Source organism: Bombus bifarius, unplaced genomic scaffold (genome assembly GCF_011952205.1).
Source record: "Bombus bifarius isolate JDL3187 unplaced genomic scaffold, Bbif_JDL3187 scf7180000009755, whole genome shotgun sequence".
NCBI classification, from domain to species: domain Eukaryota; kingdom Metazoa; phylum Arthropoda; class Insecta; order Hymenoptera; family Apidae; genus Bombus; species Bombus bifarius.
Genome location: NW_022885319.1, coordinates 378,696 through 396,889, shown reverse-complemented (window position 1 = coordinate 396,889; position 18,194 = coordinate 378,696). Strand labels below are relative to the sequence as shown.

The following is an 18,194-nucleotide window of genomic DNA, read 5'->3' as shown; positions in this document are numbered from 1 at the left end:
CCTTGATCGAGAAGATATCCTACTTCCCCTTCCTGTTCAACGATCAGGAAACACATTGTTAGGCGTTCCACCAACGCACGATGTTACATAGTCGGAATATTACCGATTCCTTCTATTGTAACTTAACGTGTCCTAGCAACGGGTGTTCCGTGTTTGACAAACTTGAATAATACTAAACAGCGTTATTACCGTGAATTCGTGTCATGCTCTCGATCGAGTCGACGATTATTGAACTATGTCGAGTCGACTATTGTACGTGTAAGCGAATATGTAGCGGAGAATTATATTTTAAGTAAAAATATGCTAAAGCTAAAGACGAATCAGACTAGACGAGGAAAAAAGTAGAATCTTATATTTACGGGATAAGCGATGAATTGGGCCTGAAAATTCAATTTTTGCACGCGGGGTGGAGTACTATATGAAATACCGCATGACAGAAATAGAACAAAAGTATAATAAAATTGACGGTCCTCGACGAGAAAAAAGGGCTATAATTTTTTCATTTTCGCTATCGAGAGAAATATCTCCTTTTCGATATTTTTACTTTACCGTGTTACCATTTCGTTATGGCTATTTTCATGGCTGCAGTTTCTCTCGGAGCAAGCAGCGCGTTTAACGACAAATGTTTTCCGATCGTAAAAGCGAAAGAATTCGATGGTGCAACAGAGAAATTCTCGAGAAATTACTTAAATAGTGGTCTTTCGTCCCATTAACGCTAGCATTAGGCTTTACGATAACGAAACGTTGTTTCTCTTCGTGGCGAAACACAAGTACGTGTACTTTGAAACAGTTTAAATTTTACTTTAAAATTAGCTTTTCATTTATACAGCCGATATACCCGAGCCTCTAATTGCTTTGAACCAAACTATTTTTCGTTCGATTCTTTGGACGATTTGGAAAATTTACTTTACGCAAATTGAAATAAAGATAAAAGGATAACGATTTTAAACGACGAACGATTCTAGCTAACTCGTTAATTTAGTTGGTTTAGGTTCGGCGATCAACGAACGAATTACGAGAGATCGTAATTATTTAAAAAGAAATCGTTATCGTTAATCTTCTTCGTATTTCCTAAATCGTATTTTTCATAGTTTCTTCGGACTTGAGAGTGGAATAACGAGGGAAATAAATGAAATAACGCGCAAGCACGACGAGTCCTTTTAACAGCTACGACAAACACTTTGGAGTAAAAAAACGTCGCTCGGGCCAATGAGAGACGTTCTTTTACATAATCAGACAGACTTGGCGCGTAAACTAGAAATCGCGAAGCGGCGAGGTAATTGAATCGAATTGAATTGAATAAAACCGCGCGCGGAGCACTGACTTTCTCTCCGGATCACGTAATAAGTCCGAAATATTATACGTACGCGCGCATATGTCCAAGTTATGTCATCCTACGGTTTCTTCCCTTTCGTTTTTCTCCCTTTGGTTCGAAAGTAAAACGTCGTATTCGACTCGCCTCTCGGAAAAACAACGACGCGATTTGCGTGCTCGATAATCGGTGCCCGATAATCGTGTAACGTCAATTCACATCGAAGACACCAGGCCACACATCGCGGACAGGATGTCTGCACGTCCTTGGCGCGTACCCTCGATAGTCTCAAGTACCCTCTTGGAATTTTCATAGTTAAGGTCCTTCGGACCGAGCGAGTATCTCTTGTCTTAGATTTCCTTTTACGTTTATCGTTTGCCACGCGTTAGCATGGAAAGTTGGTTTTCCTCGCATCCGGTATGTTTCGTTGGCGACTTTTTCGCGAGGGCGGCTGAAACCCTTGCTGGTCCACCAACCGTCTTATTATCCAATCGGAGACGGTGTCTACTGCTCTCGCTTCCTTAACCAAAATTGTCATCGACGAATCCGATAGTCCCGTGTCCTTGGACACACCCACCCCTCAGACACAGTATCGTCAGTAAGACTCGCTTATTCCGTATCCTTGGAATAGTCAACGTATCTTTACCGGTTTCTACCCTTGTAACAGTCGCGTACCTAACGCATCAGTGTAACTAAGTTTTATATAACGTGGTTGGAGTGAATTGTGATTTATGTTAATTCAGCGTGTATTCCGTTGCGTATTTAATTAAAACAAAATTAACCTCTACTCCGCGATCCTTTTCGATACCCGCCCAGCTCGGCTCCCTCCTCGTTCGAAACGTTCTCTATCCTCGAAAATCCTCTGCAAATTCCCTTTTCAAGATTATCCTTGAACACCACACAAACCTTTTTACCGAAATCTCATCGCATCTCTAAATCTTCCTTCCGAAATACGTAACCTTGCACTTGTATACTTCTGTAACGTTACCTGTTACTTCCTTACTTGTATTTGTTAGTCGTTTATTAGCCAAGCCTGTAATAGGCGAGAGCGTAACGCAAGAATGACGGTAATAAGACAAAAAAAAAAAAAAAAAAAAATAATACTTTATTAATCGTGGAAGGGGGCACTTTATCGCTCTCCTCTGACTCCGCCACCGTACCTATCCACGAGTGCGAATCGCAGGGTCACCGATCTGCAAATGGCAGAAAGAAACAGATTTGCGTCGCACGAAAGCAGCCGCCAAGGTGAAAGAAACACGCGGGCATAATCACGGTGAAAGGAAGCTCCGCCATTGCTCTGCGCCGGAACCAAAGCTATTATTCCACCCAGATGACAGAGACAGACTGCGGAAAACCGTTCCGCGACGTTTGTAAAGGTCGCGTTTTTCCGCTCGAGCAAGACCGTTTGCGTGCGTGTCTCGCGTCTTTCATAGCGTCTCTATGAGTCGAACGAGGACGAGTTTGTTTTCTTTCCTCCAGGCTAAATTACTACGAACCTCGTTGCAAGAAGATTGACGTTATGCCGAGGATGAAAGCTGAGATTTGCATAGTGCGACGTTCAGTCGGATGGCATCGTGGGAATTCTAACGGAGAGCTGTATCGTACGGTATTGTGTGGCAGGCTCTCTCTGCTTGGAATCTCGCTCTCTCGCTTCTCACCCGTGTCACGATTTTTTAGTTTGCGTTTTGAGCTCGTTACCACGCTAAGCTCGCTATGTTATGCACGTTTATGGGAAATTTAAAGGAACAAAGATTTTTTCCGCTTCGCAATCGGCGCTATTCTACGATTCTTCCTCTTTCGCGATTCTCCTTACTTCGTAACGCTTCCTGCCTTGTCTCGTAATTTCTTCTTTGTTATCGTTTTTCCACGCCTACCGTTCTTCCTAAATTTTCTAGTTTCACGAACGGTCCTCTGTGATTTCTCCCGCGCTACGATTCCTCGTAGAGCTAATAGAACTGTACGGAATTATATCGAAGTGGGATAACGGGATGTAGGGAAAGAAAACTCGTCGGGTGACAAAGAAACGTTAAGAATGACAAAGGGGATGGTTGACATTTTCATTTCTGACAACTTTACGACTTTCTCGGTAATTGGCGATTGCTCGTTAATCGAACGTCGTTAGGCGATAACTTTCAGAAGGATTCGCGTGGCCAGAGAACAGCAACGTCCGATTGATTTACTACAAAGTTTACTCGCGTCGCGTCAAACTTTGAGGCGAGATAAAGATCGAAAGGAGAAACTCGGGTCAATGCGCCAAACGGTCACGTGCAAATCGTCGGACCGTTGATTGCCGATTATGCGACTGATCGATTATCGAAAAATGAGTAGTTCCGATAACTACGTTCCCATTGAAAGAGTAAAAAGTAAGATATTTATATCCTTTGCTGCTATTTAGAAAAATTATGTTCCTTTGAGTTTGAATTACGGTCCGCTGGAAAGTTTAGAATATCAGATACTACTTTTATTTATATTCATCTTCGCGTATAGATAGCTTGTTCTTCTGAAAAGTTACATTTGAAAAACATCGTTACAAAGGTGCGCTACGAATTATTAGAAAAAAGTATATTTATTTCTTAAAAAATAAGTGGTACAATAAGCAACGAGTAAATGGTAAGAACGGTTCGCTTGTAACGTTACAACGTCGACGATTAATTTCATACGGTAGTGCGTGAAAAGCGAAATCTTGACAGCCAGAGTTACTACGAGTCTCTCGGAAGCTAAATTCGTAAGAAGCAAATTGTACCGATGGTCGATTTAAAGATGTTCGTCGTTCGAGAGATGTCCCTAGGTTGAGACCACGTTCAGCCGAGCTATTTGACAATTCTTGGTCGTCAAGATCTTTGGTTGCTTGGCGAGCAGAGCTTTCGATTCGTCAGGGCACACGGTAATGCTAGATTAAACAGAAAGAAGATCTCGCAACTGTATATATCAAAGTTGCGCGCGGATATCCTTGGTAACGATCGGACGTCGTTAGAAAAGATCGACATAAACGTCGCTTACGAGCGACGGTATACCTGCGACGTACTCGAAACCATCGTTATAACGCGATACGTACCTGTGAGCGGCCTCCAAACTCTCGACGCTCAACGAGTCGATATAGACGCGAGGCGTGTGCAGAAGCCTCCACGTGAGCGGATTGAAAACAGAGACTCGGTACTCCCACGAAATTTCCACTGATTCCAGTTTGCCAACCACGTCACCAAGCAGTACCACAGTGTGAGTGCTACCTGGTTCGTAGTACGTCGATTGAGAACTGAGCGGCATTCTCCCTGACTTTTCTCCATTTTGTCCAATTACTTTAAGCACGAAAGTTCCAACTTCGCCACCGTGGTCCACACTCTCGTTCGTCTTCGAGACGTTGACCACGACTTTGTAATGACCTCCTGCAAGTTTATTCGCCTCTTAACGATTTCGTTTCTTCGAATAACGAGCCAATAATAATAAAGTTATACGTCGTTGTTGTACGTCGTTGTAAGTTGTACGTCGTACAATATATAAAAGAAATATACTAACTGCAAAACGGTTTGGTGGATCCAGTCATCGAGTAGACGGATGCGTGGTAGTTTCCGGGTTGAGCGTCTAATCCGAACTTGGGACAGTACTGGTTCACGCAGTCGAAGCAACTGCCTTCTAGAAACTTGTCCCAAGAGGGGCAAGGAACCGTCAGAAACGAACAGTTCGTGTTGATACTCTCTATGAAATATTCGTAACTGCGGATGTGATTGCAGCCGACGAATCTCTTTATCCCTGAAATCCACAGTTTCATCTATTTACCTATTTATCCTTCTCCGAAAGAGTTTATACTCGAGCCTCTCGCAGCGGCAATGTCCGAACCTCGCTATCCAAATAACCCGAAGGTTCTACCATTCGACCGTTTAGTCACGAGCTGCTAACACCGTTAGTGTACTAGTTTAACACCGTTCTTTCGTGTAGCTATCGTAATACGTATCGGGACGTAATACAATATTTATCTTTTATTTCTATTCAGTAGAATTCATTCGTTGCTTGATAGATACGACGATTCGAATCAGGCTCGTAGCAGACTATATCCATTGATAACGTCAACAGGCTAATTCGAATTATATTTACGATCGAAAGATACTATCGTGGACGGTTGAGATCGAGAAAGCGAGAGAAGCTAGCTTACCACGGAAGAAGCTGCCGTGTTCCAAGGTGATAAAATTGAGAACACCCTCGTTGCAACCAGGTTGATTGCGACCACCGTTCGGATAGAAATCGATATGCGCGACAGGTTGAGTGATGCCGAGGCCGCCGCTGATAAAAGGATTGCAATCGGTGTGGATAGCTGTGACGAAGGTGGCATCGGTCGGATCGAGCCGAACCATCGTCGACGTGTTGCTGAAATGCGGTTCGGCAGGATCGAGGCCTTGGAACAGAGAAATCAAACGGACGTGAGAGGCTTCGTTGATCGTTGCTGCAACCGTACACACTTTCGTCGCTTCGCCCGTTTCCGTCGCGTTCTACTTGTATCGCGTATACCTTCGCCGTGCAAACAGTTTCCCATCGGTCGTAGGAAATTCTTAAAACGATGGAGAATTCCGCGGAATTTTCAGCAAATTGTGCGGAATGTCGTCGAGTCGCTACGAGTTCTAACGGAAACAGGCTTTTCGCGAATCCCGATGATCAATTCCTATTTTCACTGATTCGATTATTTTACGAATTTTCTCGTAAATTAGGAAAAGTTGTATAATTTAGTGGTAATCGTCGATAATTCTTCTTCTATCGCTTAACCTTTCGATCTATTATCTCGTCGGACCGGGCAATCGTTTCCGCTGTTGCGCAACGTTGTTCGCTACGTTACGACGATGCACGTAACTATTACGCGACGCTTATGTTTTCCGAGGCTAATGAACGTAGTATATAGCCAATAACGTACAGTTGCTCACGAAAGTAGTATTCCTACTTGTTGTGTTATTGTACGTTTAAGATGGCTACTTATCATGGTGGCTGCATACTAATTTTCTACCGCTAGGTTACGTATCAAATATTTTCTCGTACAATAGAACTTTAACAGCGCGCAATTTCTACGAAACATCGTGTATTTAATTTTATTTGAATTTTATTTCGTATTTTAATTCGTTCCATTAAAAAATGATTATTTGTATACTCTTTCGCGTATTAGCGACGATACGCTCGTATTATCTCGCGTATCACCTCGAGCACAACATCTTGAGATCGAAACTCGCAAAACACCCCGAAACCTTATCGCCATTTCCCAACTCACCCTCGCTTCAACTACGTCTATTTAAACCACGATTATTACGTACCTATAAACTCTTTCGTATCTTACGATTACTAAACTGTTTAAAAGCTGTTCCAATAGAAATCAGCCGAATCACGGACATCCTTGTCCGCCTCGTCGACCCTTCTCGACTCAACCCTTTAAGCAAGATGTATTTAAACCACGATTATTACGTACTTGCAAGGTCCTTCGTATTTCGTTGTTGATAAACCGTTCAATGTCCCGACAGAAACCTCCGAAGCATCCCGAATCCTCGTCATCCCCTTTCCAAACTCACCCCTTCGAGTCACCTTCTCCGAGCAACGCCACTTCTTATCCCTACGTGCTCCCTTGTTCCCTCTGTTTACCAAATCTCGTCTTCGGGCGTGTCCTCGACCGCCAATACCCTGTTTTCATTAGAGCCCCTCGTCAACAAGCATCAGTCTGAAACTTCCAACCGTCGAGAAACAATCCACCCTACCGCCTCGCGATTCCATCCCGTTCGTCAGAAGCCAAGCCTACGGGAGGATCCTGTTTCACCCTCGACTCGCTTTCGTCCTGTGGTTTGCCCGTTCACCAAAGCGTAGCTCTCGTTGGTTCATGGTGTCCTGGTAATTCCCGATGGGATCGATAGCTTGCGTGACAGTGGTCTGGGTGAATCCGATCGAACGAACCCCTTCTCGGTTACCGGCTTTGAAAAGGGGTTGAGAAAGGGGTGGATCGATCGGAAATAGGAAAAGATTCTCGTGGAACGGACAGCTTTGATTCTGTTCATTGGAGGATCGGTTATGGCGATGGACCGGGGGTATGAGGATGGCTGTTAGGGGTTGATCGTGCACCTGTTAAGGGCTGTGTCGGTCGATAGGGTCGCTTTATTGGACGGTTCGAGTAGGATTCGGAATGTTTCGGGCGAATTTATCGGTTCACGAAGTGAGAGGGGTTGAGTTTCTTCGACTTTACGTTCATTTACATTCCGTTTACGTTCATTACGTTACGTTAATTCACCGCCACGTACCAACTTTACATTTTATTATATCGTTTTCTTACGTCGTATTTAGGCGACGTACAAAATTTATCGAGACAAGGTTGTTCGCACGCAAGTTGCAGCTATCTGTTTTAGCTGTACGAGTACCTTCGTTCGCCACTGTAATTAGCGCGTGTTGCTTTTTGATTTATAGAACCGATCGTTAGGTTTCTGATCGATCGATTCGCGCGATATTTGGTGCGAAGTAGACGGATATACTTTGCTCGTGGGGGACAAAATGGCCGTGAGCCAAGGTTTTCGGTCGTTCTTCTCTTCCTTCCACTGTTACCCTGATCGTTTCTGATTCGATCGGCTATCTTCGTACGTCTCCGTTCGTTCTTCACCGTTGGTGGGGCTAATTTTATTCCACTCGATCGATCGTAGCGTACCGGAACAAGCGTGGAAATCACGTAAAAACGAGACATCGTGTGAGACGGACGAACGCGTTCAATTCCACGCAGTTCAGCGTAATGCACCCTTTATGCTACCTCCGATAGCTTGCAACTTTTACGTATATAACGTCGCGTCAACTGCACCTATGTAGTTATCGGCGAAGACAACGTGACGAGAGAGGGAGAGAGAAAAATTAAATAACCGTTTGTTTCCTGAAAGTATTAGGCGAGATTATTTCGCCAAGATGCAAATTTCGGCAAGATTAGTCGGCTCTTAGTCATTCGCATAGAAAACGGGTAAAAATCGGCAGTCTAACGATTACAACTTTTCGACTTACCAGTGATCCTTCCAAGTTTATGATCGTACGTCTGCCTTAAAGTATATCCGATATAGCCGCAAGTATGCGCGCCAAGACTGTGCCCTATGCAGTGTATCCTCGTGGAATCCACTCGTCCAACTTCGATCAACTGATAAGCCAAACGAGCCGTCATCGCACCTACCAATCTTGTGTTGGCCACAGCTTGCGTGTATGGTGGACCCGCTCCACCGATCCAATTCACGATCACCACGTTGCTGTCTTCCTTGGTTAATAATTCCTCCATCGTTCTCTGTAGAAAAATTGATCGTAACGATAGTCGAATATTAGTCGTACGAGCGAACAACGCGAATCTATCAGCGAGGCTGAACGTTCGTTTTTAAAGAAAGTTCAGCGAGTCAGGGCACCGACGAAGGAGGACGTTCCGCGAAATTGCCGCGTGACGACGCCAGGTCTCTAGATCGCTTCCGCGACGAAAGACATCGCGACGAGTCTCGGTTCAGACGTCCTCTAGCAGTCAGCTCGTTCGCTGCGCGTTCCTCCTTCGGGATGGATACCCGGTTGCGATTAGTGGACGAGATGCTAAAACGATTCGACGATCGAATCTCGTTTGAAGACGCGGCATTTTTTCGCCATGGAAATCGTCGGTTGCCCGATGAATGGCTTAAAGCCGTAGAAAGCAACGGCGAATGCTTCGATCGAACAACATACGATATTATCTTTTCAAATAAACTTTGAGTTTCAAACTGAAAAATTTGGATTGTTCGTTTGTACAACAAATACATGGAGATACCGATAGACTCGCTAGAACTTGAACCGAGGAAAACCTATTTGATCAAGTACTTACCAAAACCCACGTTTTGTCACCGTTGTCGAGAAAGCCATGAACGATCAAATAAAGGTTCCTATCGTTTCTAAGGGGCGCCCCGCGAATAGTTTCGTACTTATCGATTTTGAGCTCGCGTGGTTGTGCCTTATTATCTCGAGTGTAAAGCATGTAACGTGGATTTATGCTGTCCGGGCGAGCCGGAAACGTGGAGACTGGTCTGTTCTCTCCGGACCATGGCGAACCGATGTAGAAGCAGCCGTACGGATCGAAACATCGCCACATGTACCATTCTATCGAGAAACAAAGGAAACGGATACAAGGAAAAGCCTCCGAAACGCATCGATTCTTTAACCTTAACAACTATATATATATATATATATATATATATAAGATTCTTAATAATAATAATAAAAAAAAAAGCAAAGCACGAAGAAATCGTTGTTTGGTACGCGTGATTTTTCTTCTCAATTTTATCTCTAACGCTTTCTTAAGACGCTACGAAATCTTTTTTGCCGCTAAAATTAGAGTAAAATTGGAGTATCGGAACTAAAGGATCGCGGCGGAGATAACACGTAAGTATTTGCACGTGCGTGTACGGAATTGACGTTTAACATCGGTAACGATCAAATATCGGACGAAATCGTACGAAATTTATGGAAAGTCGAACGATCCATCAAGTTTGAAATTGATCCTTATCAAAGATCGAACAGTCAAATTTCCCGTTCCTTTATCTACTGGAAACATGGCCGTGACTATTTTAAATATCTGTCCATCCAACACAAGAGTAATAATGACGTCATTTACAATAGATCAATGTTTTAGCAACATCGTCAAAGGTTATCTCCGAGTGTTGACTCGTTATCTGTGCGCGCTATCAGTTCCTCGAAGGCTTCGCCACTGTTTTGTCTTCGAACTGGATTAACGATTAGCGTGTATGCATACGTATACAGTGTGCACAGCGCATACGGTCACGACAATAGGCACGTCACTTTCGATCGAAAGTATGTTCGATTACGTTGGAATATTTTTATTACAATATCCGGTAACTCGTATCGATTCCCAGTGACGATTGATATTTTTAGACAATTGTCGCTCCTACTATAAATTCTCTCGCATCGATAACGATACCGCGCCGCCACGACATCCAAAGTCTCTCGCGTTTTTATCGATTTGCGCGAAATTGGAAAATTTCCTCGTTTACCTGAAATTATTTTATTATTTTATCAGGTGGTCTAAAAAGTCTATTTCACGAATCGGCGAATCACAAAATCCTAATTTTTGTCATTCTTCGAACAACTTTCTTCGTACTTAGCCTTTTAAAGTTTCGATGTTAAAGCAACGTTGAAACGATATTAGTAAAGTTAGCAAAGACGAGTTAAAAGACGAATTTCACACGTATGTCGATGTTCTAGAAAATTAGCTACATCGTAGAAAGATAATTGCCAAGGCAGATAAAACGAACAGAAATTCGTAATAATCTTAGAGGCAACGATAAAAATAGAAAGCGATTGGGAAAGTTAACAGATCGAGACGTCGATTTAGATTGTTATTTTGTTGCAAGTTTACGTCTGCTATGAGTAATTATATCGCGTTCTGGATATCTACTGACGTAAAAGATCCAGACAAATCACGTGACGAGACATATTAATGCGAGGGATGATAATTTCGACGAGTTTCATCTTCGCGAGAATTATTTACCGTTTTTAGAGATGAGCTCATTATCGTCGAGATTTCGCAAACCGACACTTCCCTTTTTCAAAATAATACAAAACTCGACGTTAATAAAGAAAAGTTCCAATGTACTCACGATCGTCAAAATCAAATTGGTTTTCTCGTTCTTCCGGTGATAACGTGGTCGTCGTTACGTTCGTGTTGTCGATAGTGTTCTCACCAAGCTCGGAACCCACTTTTTCAGGTAACGTGGCGATCATGTTGGCGGTGTACGCGAGTAGCATCATCGTCCCGTTCACGAACGACATTTTGTACAGTCACGCAACTCTACATAACAATAAACTCGAGCACACAATTTAAATCACTGCCAATCTACGAGCAACGTTACCTATCGATGCTTAATGCGACTTCGAGTTCCAACGCTTTGCCGCACAGTCACCAGACATTTTTCCAAACGTATTCTTCCTCTTCTTTCTTCATGTTACCAGATATTTACAGCGATTCCAATGTCTCGCGATCGTGTTCCGATTCTACTTGAGAAAGATCGTCGAATTGCACTGCACAAACTTCAAAATTCGTAAATCCTCGCATCAAACTCGAAACGAACGAAGCGAAGTTGGCGAAATTCTAAACACGATCCTTTGAAAATTTTGTCACTGAACAAAGTCTCTCTTCTAGAACTAAGGAACTCCCGTTCCGGCGTATCCGATCTTCCCAGCTGATACGTACGATTGTTCGTTACACGTATTATATGTATCAACTGTATATAGAATTGCGTGCCAGCGATGAAAAATCGTATTCGATGAAAAATCGATTGACGCAAAATGCCGATAGGTGGCCGTCGGCCGGAAACGATAATTTATTACAAAATAAAATTTCCTGCGCGTCGATATCGAAGTCTCTCGATACAAATTGTTCTTGCATTAATTAACGATGCTTTCGTTCGATATTTGATTTATGGTTCTAATCAAACGTGACCTTGATCTTCTTAGGCAAACTCGCTCCAATCGAGTTCATCGACGTCACTGATTTTTTCCAGTACCGATCTTCTGTATCGTACATGCAGTATTGTCGATTTCTTGGAAAATGCCGACGACGTTCTCTGAAAACAGTTGCCAATTTGTTATTTCGGCAAGCATGGATAAATAGATATTACCGCTGTGTAACAACTTGGATCCTTAGAAACAGGAACGTTCGCTTTTTCTCGGTATGAAACGTTTACCGTTTATTTGCCAAATCGTATCTTTTGCGAAACTGTAATGTGTATTCACGGAATACGTCATAGATTAATAATGGTATAGTAATACTTTTAATAACGTAAGAATAACGATAATAGCGTAATATCGCTATTCCATAGAAGATAAGTTGACGTCACAAATATGAACAAAATTCAAATCGGATATTGCGATCGTTCAAATTTCTAAAGGAAACGAATTTTTACTTTAGAAGTAGTAAATACTTGCTCTTACCTTGAGAAATCACAATGTGGAAATCAGCGCAAGGCTCTCGATGAAGAATCGTTTAAGAATTTAGTTCAACGTCGAGAGCAACTAACTGGTCCGTTCGAGGGTTCAAAGTCACGGACAATCGACTCGTGTGTAACGGAGGAACGAAGACGAGTTCGGCGTTCGAGCAAGCAACGCGCACTAATCACTGAAAAATGTGTACAGCTCCGTTTTATCGCGCCCCACTCTCTCTCTCTCTCTCTCTCTCTCTCGATGTCTCGCCGATCTGCTCTCCTCGGTTAGCTCGATGACAAAGTCTTGGACCGAACGCAAGGGGAGCTTCCTCGCGGAACCGGACAAGCCACTCTACTCTCTTAATCCGTTGCAAGAGGGTTGCTTTATTGTTCGTGGCTCGTGAATGTGTTTCCAGGAATTCGAAGTTTTGCGCAACGTTTTAGCAAAACCGTCCAAGATTATGATTTGACGCGTACATATTTGTACGTGCATGTACATTAACGTATTCCATAAATTACGAGGAGAAAATAATTAGCGTCAATAATTTATTCGTTATTTTTATTCGATACTCTCGATGCGAATAAATAACGATTTAAGTTCGTCGTCGTCCGGAAGGTTTTACGTAGACTTCCAGACGTACGTGACAGTTTGGCTGGTTTATGGATTGTAAACAAACGACTCTTTCTTCGCTGAGATGTTGTGGAACAACACGCAGTCCGCTGAATCGCCCCCCTCTTCTATTTCGCGGCTAATTAAGACCGATGAAAGGCGGTCGGCCGAGTCTAGCAATTTGCGTTGATTCGACGGCTTGTGCAGCTTCGTGATGTCGGAACTGCTTCGAACGATGCTCTCGTCGCGAAAGATTACGCTGGAATACCAGCGAAAAAACATGTCCGTATAAAAGATTCCGCAGTCCGAATACTTTATCCGGAAACTACAACGAGCCACCTAAGAGTCGATAAGTTGAACGATACGGTGAAACGTGGTCGAACAGCTGCGAGACAAAAATTCTCTCTACCATTGAAAAGGCTTCTAGGGAAACCAGTGAATGAACGTGGCGAGCGATCGATAAACACGTGGCTGGAGGAACGTCATGGATCGATAGGGGTTCCTTTTAAGCAATTGCCCCTGGTAAGTTGAAACCAATGCGTCTAACATCCCCCACTGTGCAACCCCTGTGTAGAAAACAGCAACCTTCTACGCTCTTATACGTTCCTAAAACTCGACACCCCACAGATGTTTCTCGTATTTGCTCGAGGGATGTTGCGAAACCACCCTAAGTATAGCGGCGAACTTTCTGTACGTTCATGAGAGCTTGGTAAGCGAATCGTACGAGGGTTGCATCGTGATTGCTCTGAAACCTGTGAATGACACTTCTGTCGGGGTTGTCAGAAAATTTGAACTACTACCTTTTCTATAGGGGCGCTTTCGCGAGGGACCAAGGACGGGGGATAACGGCGTTCGAAACGGATGGTTCAGGTTGTTGGACGTAGAGAAGGTCGCGATTAAAAGGAGTTGCACGGTGTTTTTCATTGCTTTTTTTGCGATTTATGAATTGCATAATGTCTTTTTTACCGTCCATCTTTTGCTTCCTGGGTTTTTATCGGGTTTCCTTTATTTTAGCGGGGTTAGATAGAGACCGTGCTACGTACGGTTTCCGCCGAGTTTAAACCAAACTATGCGCGATAAGATATCAAATGAAATTGACAAACGCTCATTGTTTCTTATTTAATCGATAAACACGACTAAGCTCTTGTTATATCATTTCCTACTACAAAAATAAACTTTCCAAATTACTTCGTTCTATCTAATCTCATGCACTTTTTTTTTTTATCGAATATTATACAAATGTATAAAATAAATGTGTAAAATATGCGTGTGTACGGACACGTGTCAGAAACGGATTTGGATATCTTTGGTGCGCTAACGATAACACGCGAGTATAGGCGTATAGATGGAAGGAAACATGGCTGAGAGTCGAATACACTCGGTTCTGAGACGAAGGGGCCTTCAGGACCCTTAGAACGCTCCTTCTAACCCCTGTTACCCTGTTACATCGCCCTATCGGATCCCCATTCATTTACGCGAGTATTCGTAACAGGATATCCCTGCAGGATACGAACGAAAGTGCACACCGTTTTAGAAAGTAAATTTTCATTGGCTCCATGAGCCGATATTCGATTGTTCCAACAATCTGGATGTATAGAAAAATGATCGTATAATTAATAACCAACGTTTCGCTAGATTGGGGTTAGGACGAGATAACTTTTCGCACCTAGGTAATCGAAAATTGACAACGTATCCCCAATTCTCAGAATTTTATCGACACGATAACGACGGTTCGATTTGAACCCTCTGTCGATTTTTGTACGTACGCGACGAGTTCGAAAAAGTAACGTTATCGAAAGAGTGGAAAATTTCAGATAACACCTTGACCTATGATTTTTATTGTAACATATTGCCCGCTGATACGCCGACGAACGTTCATCGTAATAAATCGTGTCGTAAACTCTACCAAAGTTGGTCTCATTTTTACGTAGATAAGCTTGCGATAGAGACCAGGAAAAGATCAAGAATAAAAGGTATTATAAAGATAGGGAAACGAAGCGTGATTGCACACGGAAGAAAATATTGAAAAATCGATCGTTCGACCTTCAATAAACGTACGCTAATTTACCCCTTATTCGATTTTTATATGAAACTTAATATATTTTATGGAATTTAACAATACTGTAATTAATTCAACAATACTGATCGTAATACTCTTTCGTTCTTGTGTCAAATTTGCTAAATCTCGTACCCTTGTCCTACTGCAAATACTTTTAACACCCTACCTTTATCTAATAGCTAAGAAACGCTAGTTTACAATTGTTTTAGTTCACTCGCAAGCAGTACGTCTACGTGTAACGATGTAAAGATATTTCAATCGCTATTTGAACAAACAACGAATAAAGATAATAGATATAAAATTAGAAGAATTCGTAATTCGATTAAAACTACAAAAGTTCGGCACATGTGCGTTATCCGCTCAACTATCGATCGTCGTTCTCCAGGAAGTAGGTAAGCAAGTTACTCCCTTAAATTCACTTTGAGTCCTCCGTGGGTTCATAAAGCCCTGTTCTCAATACCGACACGTGTCCGTTCAGTGTCGCGTACAGCGTTTCACGTATACTGTCTTGAACATGTAACGACACAAGGCGACAAGTACGAATTTGGTCGTAGCGAATCTCCTGAACATCGCTAAATTCTAAATTGAATCTTTTCCTATCAAACTAATAGTTCATATATATACGGTTATTGATCGCGTAAACAATGTAATTAATATCGATTACTAACTGTAGAAGATTTATATCTCAAGTGGATGTCGTACAGCGACAAAACCGATCGATCGAACAACAACAACACGACGTCGAACGATATCACGATATAGAAAAAAAGTGCAAATTTTGATGCGACATTTAGGGCTGAAACAGTTCGTACGATGCAAGTGACACGTAGAAATACAGAAAATGTCCAACACGTAGTAAATCGTTCTTATTTTTTAATCGTCGAAACGAGTTTCTATTTGGATCCTGTTTCTTCGCTAGCTTTTATAAAAATATAAATTTCTATTCAATTTGGACTGTCCGGGGTCTGCACGTTTGATCGTAAATGCTTAAAAAATGGTAGAATTTCTATGGTTGTTGGTGCAGCGCCATGTTTTGGACCACGGCCATTGCTCTGTGGCCCTTTTGGTGGAAATCACGTGACAGTGACCACGGTCAGGGTCCCTAAAAGACTTGTCGTCGTCTTCTAACATCCTGTGAACTCGGCCCTTTGTGAAACGTCCCCAAAGGGTTAAATAATTCCGCCTAATTTCACGACCGGTTACATCGTACGCGCCCTTTATCGAAATTGTCGTCCGAATACGAAAGGGAAGTCGACTGGTGACACTGACTAGGAGAACATGTCTTCGCATCGGTGTCCTCGGCCAGCTATGGAACGCCATAATTGTCCGAGCATCCCTTCTAACTGGCAGACGAATAGAGACTTTATTAAAATTTATATCGATTCTTACATTAATATTAATTTTCAATTAATGAAAACTTTCTGTGAATTCTTCGAATTGTTGCAGGTAGCCGTAGTTCTCTTGTAAAATTGATAATACAACGATCGATTATAATAATCGATAATGCAATAACAATTGGATAATTCCGCCACCGACGGCCATTTAGCTTCGAACAATTGAGAAAAAGTTTTATCGTTCAATTTCATTTTTTTTTCAAACACGCGGTACGTTAATTTATCTCTTCGGGCGATCGTTTCTCCCATTTTACGCCTTTATCGTATCCGTTCGCGTGTTTTAAAATCTCGTTGTCGTAGCCGTTCACCGCCAGTTCGTTGAGTTACGGGATGATTGACTGCAACCTGTAATTGGTCATTTACAAGGTTTTCCGTCTAAGATATTTTCAAAGCTCAGGAAAAAGTAGCGAGACCCTGGCTGTAGAATATACAAGTATCTTCTTCTCTTTCTTACTATCCATATATTTGTCTGTATCTGTCCTACGCCGAGGGAAGTTGTTGCGGATCGTGTCCTTTTGCAGGATTCTCAAAGGGCCACGGCGAGATGAGACGCAACCAGTCCTTTCCTCATGGTTTCCTAGTAAAAGTGCGTAGGCGTATGCCCTTTAGGGACCAACAGTCCTCGTTTTCCCATAAAAGGGCTTCCTTGTCCTCCGACGGCGTCCCATTCGATTTTCGGCCAGCCTCTCGTCTTCGTTTTATACGTTCCTGCTTCCAAAGTTTGTGTTTGACTCGTTATAACGTAAAACACTAACTAGCCTTCGAATCTTTTCACATCTTCGAACTTGCATAATCGTTACAAACTTAGTTACAGTACAAGTACGCATCGGATTAACGAAATACCTGTGAAACGTACAAAATTCAAAGATAGCGTTTAGCCGATCACACGAATCTCCACCTAAGTTCCGTTTCTTTGACTGCGTTTATACAAATTTTCCTGATTCTGATCAAAAGCCGGCGAAAAAGATTAATTAACGACAATTTAAAAATCTAAATCTGTTTCGTTTAAAAATATCAACGAATTAAGCGAAATAAACGAAGCAAATCGATAAATAATTTCTAACGTCTTCCCATTTCCTGTGAGCGGTATTTGAAACGCGTTTGTAGGATTATTGCGCGCTCAGCAGAGAAAGAGAACGTTAATGGAGAGTCAGCTTCGTTTCTATAACGGAGGGTGATTTACTTCCGCCTGATTATGAGCGTAGAGGGGATGGAGGGCTCGTTTAACTTCGATCCGGCCACAATTTTTTTTCCGCCGACTTCCGGAAGCTTCGACCAGGAAACCATGAACTGATGGCACTCGTCCGACAACGCGATTGGTCACGCGCATTAACATATCATTTTCCATGATCGATATTTCCTTGTGTACACGTACATGAACCAAATACGCAGCGTTCAATTACATTTCGTTCAATACACGTCGCGATATTTACGTTACATTTATTTAACGATAACGATGGTTCCGTTATTTACAGATATCCACGATTAAACAAAATTTTAATAATTGTATACAATAATTATATTTAGAAATAGTGAGAGCAACAATTTGTAAAGTTATCGTATTTTATCGTTGAAGCACGTAAAATTCCAGACTATGGAACTTAATTTAACTTCAATGGAAAATTGGATTTTTTAATAGGAACAACATATGCCCGTGCAATAAAATAGTTTTCGTACGTGTGTTAAGTACACGAACAAATGTGGTGAAAATCGCTGAGCCATTTTTTTTCTCACTGTTTGGAATATCGTGGAATCAGGAAATCATAGAGACGCCAAAGTCGGCCAGGAATGGTGTCCCGCACAGGAAGCGGCCTGACGTGACATTGGCCAAAAGGACGTAAAACCCGTCATAAAACGCGTTCGCCTGGTAGGGAAACAAGACAAC

At 42.3% G+C, this 18,194-nt stretch overlaps 1 protein-coding gene across 1 annotated transcript; it reads right to left on the bottom strand.

Moving 5' to 3' along the window:
* Positions 1-3,862: 3,862 nt before the first annotated feature.
* LOC117215628 (pancreatic triacylglycerol lipase-like) lies at positions 3,863-12,442 on the bottom strand. The gene is made up of 8 exons (XM_033462015.1): positions 12,257-12,442; positions 10,924-11,889; positions 9,135-9,406; positions 8,309-8,579; positions 5,460-5,699; positions 4,826-5,059; positions 4,368-4,695; positions 3,863-4,202 (listed from the first exon to the last, which is right to left on the bottom strand). Exons 2-8 carry the CDS (start codon positions 11,093-11,095, stop codon positions 4,097-4,099), a joined length of 1,623 nt encoding a protein of 540 aa, XP_033317906.1. The 5' UTR covers positions 11,096-11,889; positions 12,257-12,442; the 3' UTR covers positions 3,863-4,096.
* Between the last annotated feature and the right edge of the window lie 5,752 nt (positions 12,443-18,194).